This window comes from Amphiura filiformis, chromosome 1, assembly GCF_039555335.1.
Source record: "Amphiura filiformis chromosome 1, Afil_fr2py, whole genome shotgun sequence".
In the NCBI taxonomy this organism is placed as follows: Eukaryota; Metazoa; Echinodermata; class Ophiuroidea; order Amphilepidida; family Amphiuridae; genus Amphiura; species Amphiura filiformis.
Window position 1 is genome coordinate 79,849,613 of NC_092628.1, and position 17,750 is coordinate 79,867,362.

General features: G+C 37.2%; 2 protein-coding genes across 3 annotated transcripts in view; one reads left to right on the forward strand and one right to left on the reverse strand.

The window, feature by feature from the left end:
• The window catches only part of LOC140154263 (glycine amidinotransferase, mitochondrial-like), an 85,809-nt gene that overhangs the window by 23,797 nt on the left and 44,262 nt on the right, over positions 1-17,750 (reverse strand). The gene's annotated exons all lie outside the window — the stretch shown is intronic.
• LOC140154246 (uncharacterized) overlaps positions 1-17,750 on the forward strand; it is a 31,715-nt gene that overhangs the window by 1,945 nt on the left and 12,020 nt on the right. For both annotated transcript variants that reach the window (XM_072176838.1, XM_072176844.1), the window contains exons 2-10: positions 1,214-1,249; positions 3,080-3,158; positions 5,464-5,629; positions 8,053-8,245; positions 8,954-9,358; positions 10,699-10,732; positions 11,751-11,857; positions 13,010-13,108; positions 13,978-17,545. In XM_072176838.1, coding sequence (XP_072032939.1) covers positions 1,214-1,249; positions 3,080-3,158; positions 5,464-5,629; positions 8,053-8,245; positions 8,954-9,358; positions 10,699-10,732; positions 11,751-11,857; positions 13,010-13,108; positions 13,978-17,545 — 4,687 coding nt within the window. The remainder of the gene's footprint in view (positions 1-1,213; positions 1,250-3,079; positions 3,159-5,463; positions 5,630-8,052; positions 8,246-8,953; positions 9,359-10,698; positions 10,733-11,750; positions 11,858-13,009; positions 13,109-13,977; positions 17,546-17,750) is intronic.

Sequence of the window (17,750 nt, forward strand, 5' to 3'; positions counted from 1 at the left end):
TTTGTCTTCAAAAATAGTTAAATTTTATGAGTATGTAAGTTTGCTTGTCTGATTCACTCCAAATTCGGAGATAATTGCGTTTGAACACCTGATGCACGGAATGGTGTCACTTCAACCTGTTGTAGTTCTCATCTCATTAAATTTTTCAATAAAAAAGTTGATCTCTTCATGAAGGAAGGTCCTCTCTATTTACTGACCAAACAGGAAAAAGTTTGGTTAATGTTTTCTGGTGGAATCAGGAATTTCTTGAAACACCCTGATATAGGCCTACTTTTGGATCAAAACAAGTCATGTACGCCATTTAACAGGCCTGGGATTTCTTGTATCGATCAGTTTCTCCATAGACAATACGTGTGTGAGTCCACGCACACAGTGAATGAAAAACCGTTCTAGTGGAAACTGTATTGACAGTGGGCATCCCTACTCTTAGTAAGACTCGATTTAGAGTGTTTGTATTCGAAGGCGAATATTCGCTCACCAAATCTAAGGTGTTTTGTCAGCGTACACTAAATTATCAAGTCTTTATTGTACCGTGTGGGTTGAAGACGAAATTGGAATTTATATGGCATAGAATAGTATAATTTTTATACGAGAGCGAATGCATACATCGAATGTAGACTGTGACGTCAAAAGATGCAGTTTAATAGTAAATCATTACAAAACACTTCAAATGGTCAGTTTAAAGACCCGAAAGGGAATATGAGACGACATAGGAAGATATATATTATTTCTCTCAGTTGGACATTTTCAACTTAAACAATAGAGAACAAAGCCAATCACGTCAATTGCCATAAATCAGTAAGCAATCTTTTTGATTTTTGATCTCGCTTGTGATAATGGAGTGATATTAAAAGTCTCGTTGTGAATTTATACATCATAGATAGGAGTGGGCTTTAACGGGTGTCCTTGGATAGTTTTGAATGAGTAAGACAAGAGAAACAAAGGTTTATTCAATGACATCACAGTCTGTAAAGAACAAATATTTGACGTGATATATTCGCTTTAAGTGCTTTGAATCGAGCCTAACTGTGTTTCACAGTGTTATAAATCTATGTGATACAGTGCATTCAACTATAGATTCTAAAATCTCTGATTAAACAAGGCAACCGTGCCTAGGTATGCGGGGTATGGAGCCCAATATTTACATATGAACACATTGAACTGTTTTTACATTTAAACCACTAAACCCTTCTTGTTTAATTTTTGTGAACAGGCACCAAGACGGTCTCAAAGGAAGAGAGTACAAAAGGTACGTAACTACTTTATTTATCAGGCCAATGACTCTAATCAATTGAACCAAATAAGTGATTTTTTCTTTCCCAAACAAATACAGTATGCTACTAAAACCAGTGAGTTTTAACAACTGAAGTTATCTGCGCATGCACATGCACAGGTTACAATAAATACTGATACATATAAGTTGGTCATCGAAACATGCTGAAATTATTTCAAAACATTTTAGCAAGTTTAAAATATAAAGGCTGATTTACATTCTAATGTGTCAGTGTCCATGACACACAAAAATGTCAAGAAGTTGTTTATTTGTTCAAAACTGAAATATTTCTTCTGAAAAATATATGGAGCTATATCTCTCCTTAAACAAGGTTTGTTATAAAGTTCCACAAAGAAAACTCCTCACCAACACTAAGGTTTAATAGGTAAAATATGTCTGTCATGGATGGACACAGGTTTGCCATGCCATTGAAAATGTTCAGTAGTTAATGTGTTTTTTGTCTATTGGAGCAATATTTCAAAAACCTATAAAAAAGTAAATAGATGAGGGCTGCATCCCATCCAAAATTTAGCAAAAGTAAATAAATAAAAAAAAATGGGTGAAATGTCATGATTTTTTGGGAGATTTACAGTCTGCGAGTTACCAAGGCCATATTTTGAAGTAGCTAAGCCCCGGGAGCTAAGCGAATACTAGTTGGATTACATAACAGGATGCCACTGTGCTACCAGTACGTGAAATTCACAAACATAAAATGATGAAGTTCCCATCTTATTTTTCTGCAAATCTTTGCATCGTGCAATCAAAATTAGTATGTGAATACACAGTTTGAATTTATTATGTGTGAAAGAGAATTCGGAATCGATAAAGAAATGGCGAAGTTTGACGTCTGTAAAGCTCACACTGATATTGTGTTCAAATCGGCGCAAAAACTTCGCCAAATCTATGCCAATTTCTCAATTTCCACTGAATCGTACAAACTTGGAGATGCACCGGCCTCTCTTGTTGACATGCCACACACGGGTTGGTAAAATGTTCCGTGTCATTTTTGTTGTTGTTGTTGTTGTTGTTTTCCAGGGCCTATTCTGATAATTAACCACAGACCAACATAAGCCTTAAGTTTCAACATTATACCCTCTGTGTCGCTCAACTGCATGCTGTCACATGCTGTGTGAGCCTCATTAGCATGCTCATTACCATAACCAGGCAGGATCCAAGTATCATAAATCTCGCGACTGGCAAAATTTGTGTACTTTTTTATTTATTAATTACTAATTAGAGAGGCGATCGTACAAGAAGTTGCTGCCCGGGGTTGCTGCATAGAAAATAAACTTCAAGGCCTGTTTCATGATTCATGAGTTTCTGAAGATAGACAACCTGTTACCTGTGCAAACACCATTTGTTAACAAGTTTGAAACTCGGACGTTTGAGAAGCATTTTTTCCTTATCATTGGAAAACTACTGAATGTATAAAACTGTTTTTTGGCATGAAGCTAGAATTATCTAGAACAAACCTGTAAGTTTCGTGAAGATTCAATGTTCTTAACGTGAGATATGAGCTTCGAAAGCTTTCACCAAAACAGTGTGTTACGGTCACTTCTGTGTTTGGTTCGTTCGTTAATAAGTACTATTACGTAATAGCCCGAAATGGCCTTAGCAACTCGCAGACTGTTTAGGTTTATGCGTATGGGCTATTTGTTTTAGTCTTTAAGTTATTTATATAATTTTGTTTATTTTATTTTTCCAGTTTTATCCCTTGAGGACTTTTATGCTTTCTCTTTTTTAAAACAACCTACATGTCCATGTATAGTAATTCTATTAAAGAATATGTTTTCTGGTACTTTTTAGAGTCCAGAGGAAGAAGCGGAACAGTACCTCAATTCTGACAGAGATGGACTGCAGGAGGCTTACATTGATGAGATCAAGGGTATGTACATGTTATTTACCGGTATCATGTTTATAAAATCTATGTTAAAATTTCATCATTGTTTTAATCATGCAATCTGTCATTCTAGTTGGATTGATATTACAATGATATACAATACTGCTGCACTGTTTGTATGAATGTTGTTTTAATCTTTTGCGATGAAAAAATAATAATACCATAAACAAAAAATAAACAAAGGTGCATGAGTGTGCAGCTAGTGCATTAATTTCAGAAAATTCAAAACTGCTTCATAAGATACATGTATGTAATTGGGCAGCTCTGGGCATGGTTTGCAGGCAAAAATGGTCAGTTACCATTTCAAAACAAGGTATACCTTTTGGAGACATTTACATTACTTTCACACAATGGCTTTGAAGATTCTCCATCAGGTATGTGGTATACCTTTTGGAGACATGTTATTAGAAAGGCTGCAAGACAACTATATGCATTATGTACATGTCGGCCTATCTGTAGAATACAAAAATACAATTTTCATATATCATTGCTAATCTGTCATATAAATAAATTAATAAGCATATTTGGCCCCGTAAGCAATTACCGGTATACTAGGAATACACAATGTAAGGAAGACAAATGTATCATATTTCTACGTTATAATGTGGCATATCATTTGCATACGGTATTTTTCCTTGAGGAAATTTCTTTTCAGACTTTATGTGTGCACAATGTGATGAATAATTCTACCAAGTATGTGGTATACCTTTTAGAGACATCTACCAAAGGATGGTGTATAATTATGGTTTATCGGGTGCAAATGCTTTTATAATAATAATAATAATGAAATGCCTCAGGCCTTTGAGTTTTTTCCCATTTTTCTGGCTTTTATTTGATTATTGAATTGTATAATAAATTTAGGTAATTAAGGTGGGGGACCTCCCTATCTGCTATCTGAAGTGACAGGTATGTGCCTACTCCAAGTTGAGAGTAGGGGCCAATTGGGTAAAATGTACATTTCCAAAAATATGGGGTCATTCAGTATACAACCTGAGTAGTTGCAGTTAAAAAATGTACGGGTGTGTCACATAGACTTCGCGATTCCAACTTTCTTTATACTCCAACAGAAAAGCAAGAGTTCAAAAATATCATGATCATCTAATAATTCAAATTTGTGAAAAAAGGAAGAAAAGTGTAGTTGCTCTTATCTTGTGTCCACATTTTCTATAGTTTCAATGCAGTTTGCTGCTTTTAAATGTGACAGATATAAACGCTTATCAATTTCAAAACGATAGAAATGTATGCAAAACCTCTGTGACGCACCAGTGATTGACCCCCACACCCCGAGCCCGGCCTAACCAAATTTGTGAAGGGGGGGGGGCATGATTTGGGGCCAAACATAATTTTTTGTCTGACATATCATATAGACCTATGCATGTGTGTGTTGGGCCAGGTGAGTCAAAGTGGGAAGGAAGAAATTGTACAAATGTATTGAAGTTGGACTGCCATATATTTTTCCTCACGATTGGACTTAGATAGATTTACATTAGGGCCTATGCTATGGGAAGGTTGCGCTGTGTATTATGCCTAAAATCTAATATGTTTGATAAAATATCACTTACCATCACTACAGCACTTAAAAGCAATTGCTTGCCACGCATTTTCCTTTTTTTTTACATCCTTTTAATTTCGTAGTGACATAACTACATTTGATTTCATTCCTGAATTGTTGTAAAAGACATTACAACTGTGCAAAGCACGGGTACCCTCTAGTGTATAAAATGGGAACGATTCGACTGTACCGCATTTATTCGATTTTCCTTCAGCTCATCACCGTCCATTTTTTTACAACAGTGCAGGCCTATATATATTTGACAACCAAGCAAGTTAATTTTTATTGGGGATTTTTGAAATCATCGTGCCGTCAAACTATTTTCCAATGACTTCGAGTCTATCATACAAATCAATAGTATCTCGCTATCAGGAGCGCAATATTTAATCTGATTCAACTCGACATGTCATCGTATTTTATTCGATGCTGTATATATTTTGACGTCACAAAAAGTATTTGGCAACGAATATTCGCCTTCGAATATACACACTAAACTGAGCCTAAGCTGTACAGGATGCCTTCACTATAGGCTTACATATTGATGCAGAAAATACAAGTGAATTGTCATTTATGCCATGTCATGGAGCCTAACAAAATCAATGCATTTTATGTCATGAAGCAGCAGCTACACTGCATGCATGATCATTTTGATTCAATGCAAGTTTAATTTGTTGTCATGATTTTTATGATTCAACCTGAAAGTGATTGTAATAAATTCTTAAAATTGTCTTCTTCCAGGAAGAGGTGTTAAAACTACTAAGAGCTTTGAAGAAGGGAACTTCCTTTTAGTATATAGTGGAGAATTGATAGACGAATCTACTGCTGAAAGACGAAATGATGAATATAGTGCAGATAGAGAAGGTTCATTCATGTTTGATTTCAAGCATAATGGGCAAAAGATGTGGTAGGTATAATAACAAATTTCATGCAAATTAAAGTCTGAAGTATTTAAAGTGTAGACTCTCATTGACCTAGACCCCGTCCAAAATAGTATTTTTACGTTGTTGTGTTGTAGTTTCCCTAGTGTTGTACGATTACAAGAACTGAACAACGAAAGATCACTTGCAGATATGTGCAGAACATTTTGCCAAACTTGCATATAACTGTTTAAAATTTGACCTCAAGAAGGTAGGGTATTTCCTGTTAGCCAAATATAATAAAAGTTACATCATCAGAAAGCACCACCTTTGTTGTGGGTTTTTTCATCCGAAGAAAAAATAAAAACTAGTAAGGGAGTGTTCAGAAATACTTTGGTGGGGGGGGGCTCGAAAATATTTTTTTCATGTCAAAATTTTTTAACCCCCCTCTTCACTTAACCCAAAACTTTTTTGACCCCCCTCTTAATGGACCTAAAACTTTTTTGACCCCCCTCATATAGGTTAAAAACTATTTTGACCCCCCCCATCATAATACCATTCTACTAATTCAATTCTACTACCATTCAAATGGCATTAATGATACTAAAATTTGTATTCAAGTGCAATGAAATTGTACCCATGTCATTGATATAAAATATGTGGAATTGTGGAAATGTTTTAAAGTAGCATGCTAAAATTTTGCCATTTGGAAGCTAAACGAATAAAATTTGATGTAAAAGAGGATTAAATACGCGTGAAGCGCGCAAAAATTTGTACTTTGGGGGCTAAAATGGCCAAATATGAGCTTAATTTGGTCAGAAACACACATATAGGCGTCAACATTGGGGGGATGATTGTATGGGCCACCCCGGGATCAACGCCGAAGCGCGCAAAAACAAGACTATTTTAGCCCAAAATACAGGGGCGTAGCCAGTTTTCTTGGTCGGGAGTGAATAAAATTTCGGGGGCACAGACGAAAAAAGAAATTGCAGTTGCAAATACATATACCGGTTTTGTTTTTTAGAGAGACTGATGTACATGTATTTGAGCTTCCAAAAAAGGCTTTATTGGGACAAAACGTGTGCAAAAATTGTGTATTTCGCCCATGATGGGATGAAAATGCCTTTATTGTGACAATGTGCGCACACAGCGTGCAAACATTTTGTATTTTACACTATTTTGGCCCATGATCGGGTTGAATTTATATGGAAAAGGGTCTCCTTGCTCCTTTTCTTTGCCCTCCAGATTTTCTCTTTCATTTTTTGTCAGAGGGGCACTTTTCTCTTTCATTTGTTGTCAGGGGCCCTTCCGCCCCCTGTCTACACTACTGCCGAAATGGTGTGTTTTGCTATTAAATTGATGGGCCAGTTCGTGTGATCGCGAAGCGCTAAATTTTGCAATTTTCTCTATTGGGCCCAAAACATGGTGCTTTTCGATGTGCTAAAAAAAGTTGCACATGGCAATTATTGCTTAATTTTTTCTTCTTTAAGGATTTTTAGGGGATGTCCCCCATGGAAAAAATTAGTTTGCACCCCCCCCCCTGTTTCTCCAAGCTTCCTCCGCCTATAAATTGCAATGCAACATGATTTAGTTGTATATACCAGTGATAATAAATTAATAATCTGTACTACATGAAACATTATTGTAAAAATTGTCAACACTAAAGAAGAACAAAGATATTGCAGCTTTTAGAGCTGACCAGAAAGAACTGACACAAAGCTCAAAATTAAGTTATAGACGACAATGTTTAACACTGGATGAAATGTACTTTTGTTCTGGTTTAACATGGGAACATTTGCGTGCGCATCGCTAGAAATTTTTTGACTCCCCCCCTTCTACGTGCCAAAAATTTTTTAACCCCCCCTGTTCATACACCCAAAACTTTTTACCCCCCCCTATTCCGAACTCTTAAAATGTTATGACCCCCCTACATATTTTCTAGCCCCCCCCACCAGAGTATTTCTGAACACTCCCTAAAAACACCTGATGGATTTCTCTCCAAAACATTGTACAAAATACTAAAAAAAGTGCTTATTTTCCATTGAAAATAACCGTTTTTGATCATAAACACATATTTTATGGCAAAATTGTGGGCAATTCCTACATGTAAATGAATTAAACTATAAAAATGGTATTATTTGAAACCTTGTACTAGGAGGGTGTAAGCTCTGGGCGAAGATTTTAGAAACACTGCTCTGTTTACTCATGGTCACTTGAGATATTTGGAGGGAAGTAAAATTTCATGCACTTTCCCTGTGCTGTATGCGCTATTCTTGCGGCCTCGGAGCAGATGCACCAAAGTTTTTCATATGCTTACCAATATACATGCATGTCTCCACTAAAAGCACCCTATGAAGTTCAAGTTATCCAGTAACATTGTGTGTATTATAATTTATCTCCATAAGGTACGGTGTATGTATGTACCAATTATTGAATTAGAAGGTAATTCAGCTTTGGTTTATTTTTACAGTATTGATGCCACCATTGAAGATGGTCGATTGGCAAGACTAGTGAATGATGACAATAAGGATCCAAACTGCATCATGAAAAAGTACATAGTAGAAAACAGACCAACATTGTGCATATTGGCCAGAAAAGATATTGCAGCAGGTGAAGAATTAACGTATGATTATGGCATTACCGATCTGCCATGGAGAGTTAAGGTAACAGAATGTGATTCCAAATGTGCTTCACACAGTAATATGGTACATTATTATTATTGAGAGCTCAGTCCTTTTAACTCTGCTAACTGTAAAGAATTTGGTTCTCATATCCTAGACCAATTAAGCCCTGGCAGAAAAAAGGTACAATACTATACCTAAATGGTACCTGTAGTACCTAAAATGTACTACATTCCTGTACCTGAAATGCCCTGTTTTGGAACCCTTTTCACTTTATTGATTCGCACTAAGCTTACAGATTTGGAGTTATGCATGTTGCGTGTTTGACTGCTGACTCCCCAATCATGACATGCAGGTCAATGTCATTGAAAAAAAAATGCTCCTGCCCTATTATGAACAAAATTAGCAGTATTCCTTTGGAATATAGTGGTAATGTGCAGAGAAGCTACCAAAAGATAATAACAAATTTTGAGCTAAAATTTAGAGCGCCCTCACAAAATATCTGAATGACCCTGTAATCACATTTTACCAATTATCTTTGCATGTATACATACATTGTCAAGATGTTCTGAAGTTGTATCAGTCAAAGGTATTATTGGCCATTGCCCATATAAATGGTTAGTTTAAACACTTAATTGCATTATGAAGTTGTTGTTTTTAACCGTAGAGTTGTGCACCCACAACTGCCCTGTACTCCAGACCTGTATTCAAAAGATGAAGACCGAAAGATATGATACTCTATTTTTCCAGAATTGTGCAGTAGAGGAGCTTGTCAAGGATTCTAGAGAGGTGTCTGGTACTGGAGAGGATTGTAGCAAGGAGTCTGGTGGTGAGGATTATTCTCAAGAGGAGTCTGGTGGTGATTCTAAAGAGGGGTCTGGTGGTGAGGATTATTCTCAAGAGGAGTCTGATGGTTATTCTCAAGAGGGGTCTGGTGGTGAGGATTATTCTCAAGAGGAGTCTGGTGGTGATTCGCAAGAGGGGTCTGGTGGTGAGGATTATTCTCAAGAGGAGTCTGGTGGTGATTCTGAAGAGGGGTCTGGTGGTGAGGATTATTCTCGAGCGGAGTCTGGTGGTGATTCTGAAGAGGGGTCTAGTGGTGAGGAAGAGTCAGCATATGGGTCTGGTGACAGTCTATTCAGCGATGAAGTAGAGGTAAGAGAACTGTAAATCATTAATTCAATTCAAACATTTACCAATTTTTTTAATCATCCACAAAACCCCAAAGAATCCAAAAAGCACACCTATACAGTGTGAGTCAAAAAACAACAACTTTACAGTCAGAAAATTGTTTCTAACTTACTAACATGAGGTTTTCAGTCACATTGTATACTCTGTAGGTTTCGTAATATCTTGACCTCCCGCTGTAAAATCACTGACCTGTGACTATTAATAACACAATAGCGGCTTTGTTTGTGAGCCTGTTTAAAATACCTTTGCACCAACTCAATGCAAAACAAGTGTTTAGAAATGCCACAAAATATGCCTCAAATTGTCAAAAACCTGTTTCAGTTTCATCCATAGAATGCTGAATTATCACCCAAAACAAGTTTGACAATAAACTATATAGGCTACACTGAAAAAAAAAATCTGACATATTTGTCAATTTGGTCCATATTTTTGTGACACTTCTGACCACATTGGTGCAATGGAATTTTAACATGGTTTACAAAAGTAGCTGCAATATTCTTATTAATGGTCACAGGTCAGTGATTTTTCAGCTGTGATGAGAAATCATGATGTTGGTTCACTTACACAGATGACAGCATGACCAAAAACCTCAAATTTTACAAGTTACAAACATTTTTCTGACTGTAAAGTTTTTTTTGACTCACACTGTAGTGGGATACACATACTATTATGTTGTTGTGTGAATGCAAGATCAATATTAAGTTTGCTGTGACATTTTTAGTAAACATGGTTAATTCCGTTTGCTGCTGATTATTAAAAGGATTTAAAAAATAGATTAAAAAATACTGTTATGACAGAAATGGGGAAATGAAACCAAGGGGGGAAAAAGAAATGAAAATTGTTGGTTCCCTTTCTTTTTCATACACACATTGTATTTATGAGCTATTAATCTACATAATGATTCACTCTAGACCCCTGTGGGGCACCCCAAAAACCCTGAGATCCCCGGACAAACCAAACTGGACCAATACCAGGATGGCGTTAACTGTTTAAAGATTTACTGATCTGGTCCGATCCAGGGCAAATATTTTTTAGGGACTGGCAGGGTGAGCCTATTTTTATTCAGGTCAGGGCTGTCATTTCAAACCAAAAAAAGAAAAGAGAATCCACAAATCAACAAATGAAAATTATTTTTTATTAATATTAAAGTCAGGAGTATTGGAGCCAATTTTTCAGCAATTTTGGGATATGTACTTTAAGCAATTTTGGAATATTGTACTTTGATATTTTTCTTTTGATACAAATTTTTAAATTTCTGACTTTGAAGGTAGACTCACAGAGATCTATTGATTTATTCATTGCAGGTAATCATTGATAACAAAGGAACACAAACAGAAGGTATGTACCAGCCTACCTTCCATGTGTATTTATGGCAAGTTTTAAGTCTTATTCCACACAAGGCAATTTTCACGCAACTATTTTGTATCCCAGAAGAAAGCAAGTTGTTACTGCTACATATATCATGTCAAGCCCATCAATTATAGATATAAATACCCTGTTTTGTCAATCTCGCATCCTGCTGCAACAGCCCAAGAATTTGAAAGAGTGCAGCCCTCGAATTAACCCACGGCACCCATGGCATTTTGCTGTGGGTGCCCACCCCCACTGCCGTAATGCCCTCAAAATATGTCCTTTACCCAAGGCAGTCACTTGCCATGCCCTCTAATGAAGTTGCCGTCGGTGCCCCAGCCCTGCCCCTTCATTATAAAATCCTCTATCTATGTTTGTGTGTGTTTTCTTCACTTTTGAGAAATTGCCTTGGTGCCCTTCTCAAATTTTCAACAGTTGCCATGATGCCCTCTTAAAATATTACAAACTGCCCTGCTGCCATGCCTTTTAAGTGAAAATCCAAGGCAATTTTCAACTTGCCCTAAAAAAGTTGCCGTGCCCCTTCAGATCCTTAATTCGAGGGCTGAAAGAGTGGTTGCAAGTTAAGCACTTTGGTCCATTGTAACCCTCCCGGGGAACCCTCCCAATGTTAATTTAACATAATAACATTCAAAATAGGTGCTCTCTCCTCCATCTTTCACACCATGATATCTGTTGATAAAAGGTAATTAAACCAACGTGCCAAGCAATATACCCCTTGTTATCCAGCAGAAATCAGGAGCTCACAGGATAGGACTTGAACTGATGGAACATCTAGTATAGTACTATGTTTTAAAAATTCCCTATTCTTTTGTGGTAAAAACATTTTCTTTTTCGCAACTAGAAAATTAAGTGAAAGCCAATTTATGTACTCTTGACCTGTACTTTTAATTGTTGTTATTTCAAAGTTGACAAGTTGTGAAATAATGTTAATTGTAGGCCTACATTGTAATACTCTTTATTTATTTTTATTTTTTTGCCATTTCAGTGACCAGCAGCTCAGGAGCAGAGCATTTGACCAAACAGAAAATAAATGAAATTTTGCTTTGTAGCTTGCAACTCCAGCTGCAGAGAAGTCTGTCACTGGAAAGACCTGTAAGTTTATTGTTGCCAATATCAAGTTGATGGTCCTTACTATCAAAAAATAAAACAAAATAACTTTAGGAAATGAAAAGAATAAATCCATTCTGGTAGAGGTGAATTCTATACTTGCATGTAGGTTATGTTCCTGGGGGTCACGTTTAATTTAACTTAAGACTTGGCGTAACACTTTTTGTGCATACAGATCTAGAGGTCCCGAAGTTCTTTACTCTCATATTCCCAAGAAGTTGTGACCGGCAGCTGACTGAATGATTGACTGTTGCATTTGACAACATATCCATTGTGATTATTTCAATAGTCCATTTTTTGTGTCACCTAAACGAATGTTCATGGAAGCACATACTAATCCAAATTCTGTATTTGTGTCCATGTGTCCGGCCATGCGTCCATTTGTGCACCTGTACAGTGGTGTATCTGGGGTTGGTCGTTAGGGAGGGGGGGGGGGGGGTCCAAGACATATATCCAAATTTTTGTCCCATTTTTTTGGCAATTTTATACCCAAAAGTATGTTTTTTCTTGCTTTGGAACTCGTCACCCCTGGCAAATACGCTACTGCATCTGTAAAAAAGTTTTGGTTAACTTTTTTCAAAGTGCTCTTAGATGAAAAGTAACTCCTGTTGGAATCAAACTTGAGTCCTTGATGCTCTAAAATCTAAGGTCCATAATGCACAAAACAGTTTAATCTGAAGACTCAAAGTCAGTATATATTTGTTTTACCCTCATGTGCTTAATTAATAAATTGTGCATAATTTCCTCCCAAATATATAACTTTTGTCTCCAAAACCTCAGCTGTGTCGCTATCATCTGGCTCAAGCAATGCACCTCAGTTATGTGCATTAGCGAGTTGTGGTAATAATGTGCATGTGTGATAACATGTTTGTTTGTTTGCTTGTTTAAACCAAAAATAGTACTTGTTTACCCCATATATAGTACTTTCCAAAAGATTACTTATTAGGATTTCAGTTGCTATTTAGAGATTTACTGCTGCAAGGTAAAACTATTTTAGATCACCTAATGGACATTGAACCAATCAACAGTCTTACATTTATCAATGAAGTACTGTATATATAATAATTATGTACTATTACTATTATACATACCAAATTTTGAACTCAAATCACTGTCTTTTCCCAACTTTTACAACAGAATCATAAAGATTGCCTGGATACTCTGGATAGAATTAACAACCTTCATATGGAAAAGGAAATTTTCCATAACAAGTGTCTAATGGCATCATTAAAAAAGGTAATGTTTGTAAAACATTCAATTGTAGCTGTATCCAGTTTCACTTACTCATTATTAATAGAATTTCCAGGTGTTACCCATTATATGCCGAGCATGATAGAAACATATTGGAAATCTGCATGAGCTCCTTCCCAAGAAATTTGACCATTTGGAGGGAAATGTTGACTAAAGATAAAGAAATAGTTGGGAAATTTGTGGGAAATGCAAGTATCATCCTGGGAGATATATATTTTTCTTAGCCCTAGCTAAGCCTTAGGTGATACACCATACTCGCATCTAAGCTGAATTCATACACTTTTCATTATTATCTGGTTTTATCCCCGGGTTTTATCATCATTTCTAATTTGAATTTGTTCATTAATAACAGACACTGCATTCCTTTATGACACTTGCACATTTATAAAAATAATCCATTTTAGTTTGACCAGCTATCTGAATTGGTATCATTAAAGATTTTAGTATTTATATATACATGTAGTTTTGAATAGACATGTTAGAGTTTGCTGATTTTTCAGTTTTATGTTCTGCCCTGTCTTTCAGTATTTGATTTATTACCATGATGATTACCTCGTATAACAATGAAGGACCAATAAACTTAACATGCACTCTGTGAAAAAAAAGCATGACTTAGTTGTATGGATTTAGCCTTGATTTCCCATCTAAAATGACATTTTGTAATCTAAAAGAAACTTCTAAAGAAGCAAAGAAAGACAAAATGAGTACATGTAGTTATGAAAAGTGTGATTACATGTATAAGCTGTTAAGCTTTTTCAGTGAACTTGCCCTGAAAGTATTTCTGTCTGATGCATATTAATGAGATTAAAACATCATCCTAAAAGTGGCATTTTTTAACATGTTATTTTGTACAGGTGGCCAAGTGCCAGTTTAGCAAGGACATTAGAGTTAAGGCAAAAGCTATCTTTGAAAACCTGAAAACATGGTACATAGCGGCAACAAAAAAGTCTGAAGACAAAACACAAGAAATCTCTGCAGAAGAAGACAACACACAAGAAATAATTGAGGAAGAAGACAACAGACAAATTATCACTGAAGAACAAGACAACAGAAAAACAATCACTGAAGAAGAAGACAACAGACTAAAAAACACTGAAGAAGAAGACACACAAGCAACCACTGGAGAAGACAACACACAAGAAATAATTGAGGAAGAAGACAACAGACAAATTATCACTGAAGAACAAGACAACAGAAAAACAATCACTGAAGAAGAAGACAACAGACTAAAAAACACTGAAGAAGAAGACACACAAGCAACCACTGGAGAAGACAACACACAAGAAAACACTGAGAAAGGATTAGACAACATACATGAAATCAGCGGGGAAGAAGACGAAGCACAAGAAATCACTGAAGAAGACAAATCTCAAGCAAACACTGAGAAAGAAGTCAACATGCATGCAATCACTGAGGAAGAAGACAAAGTACAAGAAATTACTGAGGAAGAAGGCAACACACACAGGTTCAATGGGGAAAAAAACAACGCTCAAGAAATTGCTGATGAAGAAAATACCCAAGAAATCAAGGAAGAAGACATCAATATGTTAGAAACCAAGGAGGAAGACAATACGCAAGAAATCACTGAGAAAAAAGACAAAGATACCCAAGAAATTGCTGATGAAGAAGACAATACCCAAGAAATCAAGGAAGAAGACATCAATACGCTAGAAACCAAGGAGGAAGACAACACACGAGGAATCGCTGAGAAAACAGACAAAGCCAAAGCCCAAGAAATTGCTGATGAAGAAGACACACAAGAAATCAGTGATGAAAACAACAGACAAGAAATCAGTGATGAAGATGACATGCATGAAATCAGTGATGAAGACGACACACAAGAAATCAGTGATGATGAAGACGCCACACATGAAATCAGTGATGACGAAGATGACACACAAGAAATCAGTGATAAAGAAGATGACACACAAGAAATCAGTGATGATGAAGATGACACACAAGAAATAATCAGTGATGACGAAGATGACACACAAGAAATTAGTGATAATGAAGACGACACACAAGAAATCAGTGATGACGAAGACGACAAACAAGAAATCAGTGATAAAGAAGATGACACACAAGAAATCAGTGATAATGAAGACGACACACAAGAAATCAGTGGTGACGAAGATGACACACAAGAAATTAGTGATGAAGAAGATGACACACAAGAAATCACAGAGGAAGATGATAGAGCACCAGTCTCTGTGGCAGATGACATAGCACAGGAACTCACAGAGGAAGAGGACAAACCACAAGAAGTCATCCGACAAAAGGTTAAGCAACAAGAAGTAGGTGAAGAAGCCCAAGCACAAGATGTCACTAAAAAAGTTGAGATACCACAAGTCAGTGATAAAGACTGCAAGCTACAAGGCAGTGATCAAGATCTGAAGAGCTACACCATGATATATGATAATACATTTGTAGATTCCACAGACAAAAACATTCCAGAAGTGCAGGCAATTGCATCAACTATTAATGATATGCTCCATGAAATAGAAGGCAAGCCACATACATGTAGAACAGATATCAACACAATGGAAGGTAGTGGTGACGAAGGACCACATACTTTTGGAAAAGAGATCACTACAGTGGAAGATAGTGGTGAAGAAAGTAGACCACAAGAGAGTGATGTAGAAGGCAGTGTAGTGGAGAACAATGAAGAAAGCAAGGCCCAAGAGTCTGAGCCTGCAGAAATTCACATAAAGTGTGCAAGTAAGAAGAAAACTGAACATGGAGAAAAAAGAGTGTATGACAAAAGAAATGCATGTGTGTATTGTGGTAAACTGCTGCAAGTGGTAATTGGCAGGCATTTGCTGTCACAACATGCAGATGAGTTGGCTGTTGCCAAAATTAATGCCTCACCAAAAGGTAAACACCGGACGCAACAACTTGATCTGTTACGACACAAAGGGAATTATTACCATAATGACAAAGTTCTAAAGACAGGTATAGGTGAACTGATATTGCTAAGGAGACCGTGTGACAGTTACTATAACTATGACGATTATACGCCCTGTCCGAACTGTCTCGGATATGTCCATGTGGACAATCTGTGGAGACATGCTAGATACACCTGTATTGCCAAAAACGATCACGTTGATGGTGATGACACAACCAAAAAGACAACCATTCGTATGGAGAGCGAGATACTGAAATATAAGTACTCTGGAGTAAGTGACAAATTACAGCGCCATGTATTGGCCTCCATGCAAAGAGGTGAGGTTTACAATGTGCTATCTAGTGACCCATTGATTTTACAGTACGGCAACCAGATCCTCAGAAAGGATGTAGAGAGAAAACACCTGGTGTCACAGAAGATGCGAAGTGCTGCTAAACTTGTCCTTAAGTTGAGAGAATTGGATCCATCAGGTACATACATTAGTGATTTCCTCAAACCATCTAAGTTCGACCTCATCGTGGAAGCAGCTGACTACCTGTCTTGCCCGGATGCAGACAATGATGATGAAATGAAGAAGCCCAGTGTTCCTATCAAACTAGGCCATGATCTTGCGTGGCTAGCACGAATTAAGCGGGGTCAAGCCATACGACAGGAGCCACCCAATGAGAGAGCAGAAGCAGAAGCAAACAGATACCTTCAGCTGCATACATCAGAGTGGGGTCTGAAGCTTGCCAGCAGAGCTACAGCCACTCTGAACTCCCGGAAGTGTGAGAAAGTAACAGAACTGCCCAAAACACAAGACCTAAAGAAATTATCATCACATTTAATTTCTGAAGTGAAGTTGTTGGGGACAACAGCCAACAATTGGCAGCAGTACAGAATGCTTCAAGAAGCAACATTAGCTCGTCTAATTTTGTTCAACAAACGTAGACCCGCTGAAATGGCCAAGATCAAAGTAACATCAATCACCCACCCACCAGCCATTGCCACAATTCAGGAGATAGAAGATCAGCTATCATCTTTGGAGAAACACTTAATAGATGAACTGAAACTTGTGAAAATCAAAGGAAAGAAGGGGCGATATGTTCCTGTAATAATACCCAAAGAGTGCCAGACTGCACTTAGCACAATCATCATGAAGAGGGGTCAGTATGGTATTCTAGATGACAACAAGTATGTGTTTGCAAGAAGAAGGTCAATGACTCGGCTTGATGGAGGAGAATGCATTGCTAAGGTAGTAGCCGATATGGGAGATGAGTTGGAGTCCCCAGAAGCAATCAAAACAACAAGAGTACGACAATATGCAGCAACTGTATCTCAAGTGCTTGCCTTAAAGGAGAATCAGATGAGATGGTTAGCAGATCATCTAGGACATGATGTCAACGTACACACCCATTTCTACCGACTCCAAGAGTCACACATAGAACTTTGCAAGGTATCCAAGTTAATGCTGGCTATGGACCGTGGGGAAGTGGGAAGATGGAGTGGCAAATCGTTAGATGACATAGATGTCAATGGTAAGTATACTATTTTAACACTAAATTTCCAAGCAGATCCTGCAATGTAAAGGGCATGCACTTCACACTCAATTGATGCTGTACAATTTGAGCACTGGGCAGATTGTTAAGTTTGCTAAAACCTGGGGTTGCTACATCAAGTTTTTGTACTGGGCAGTATATCTGCATATCATCAAATATAGTGCTGGGCCCACACATCTCCTTC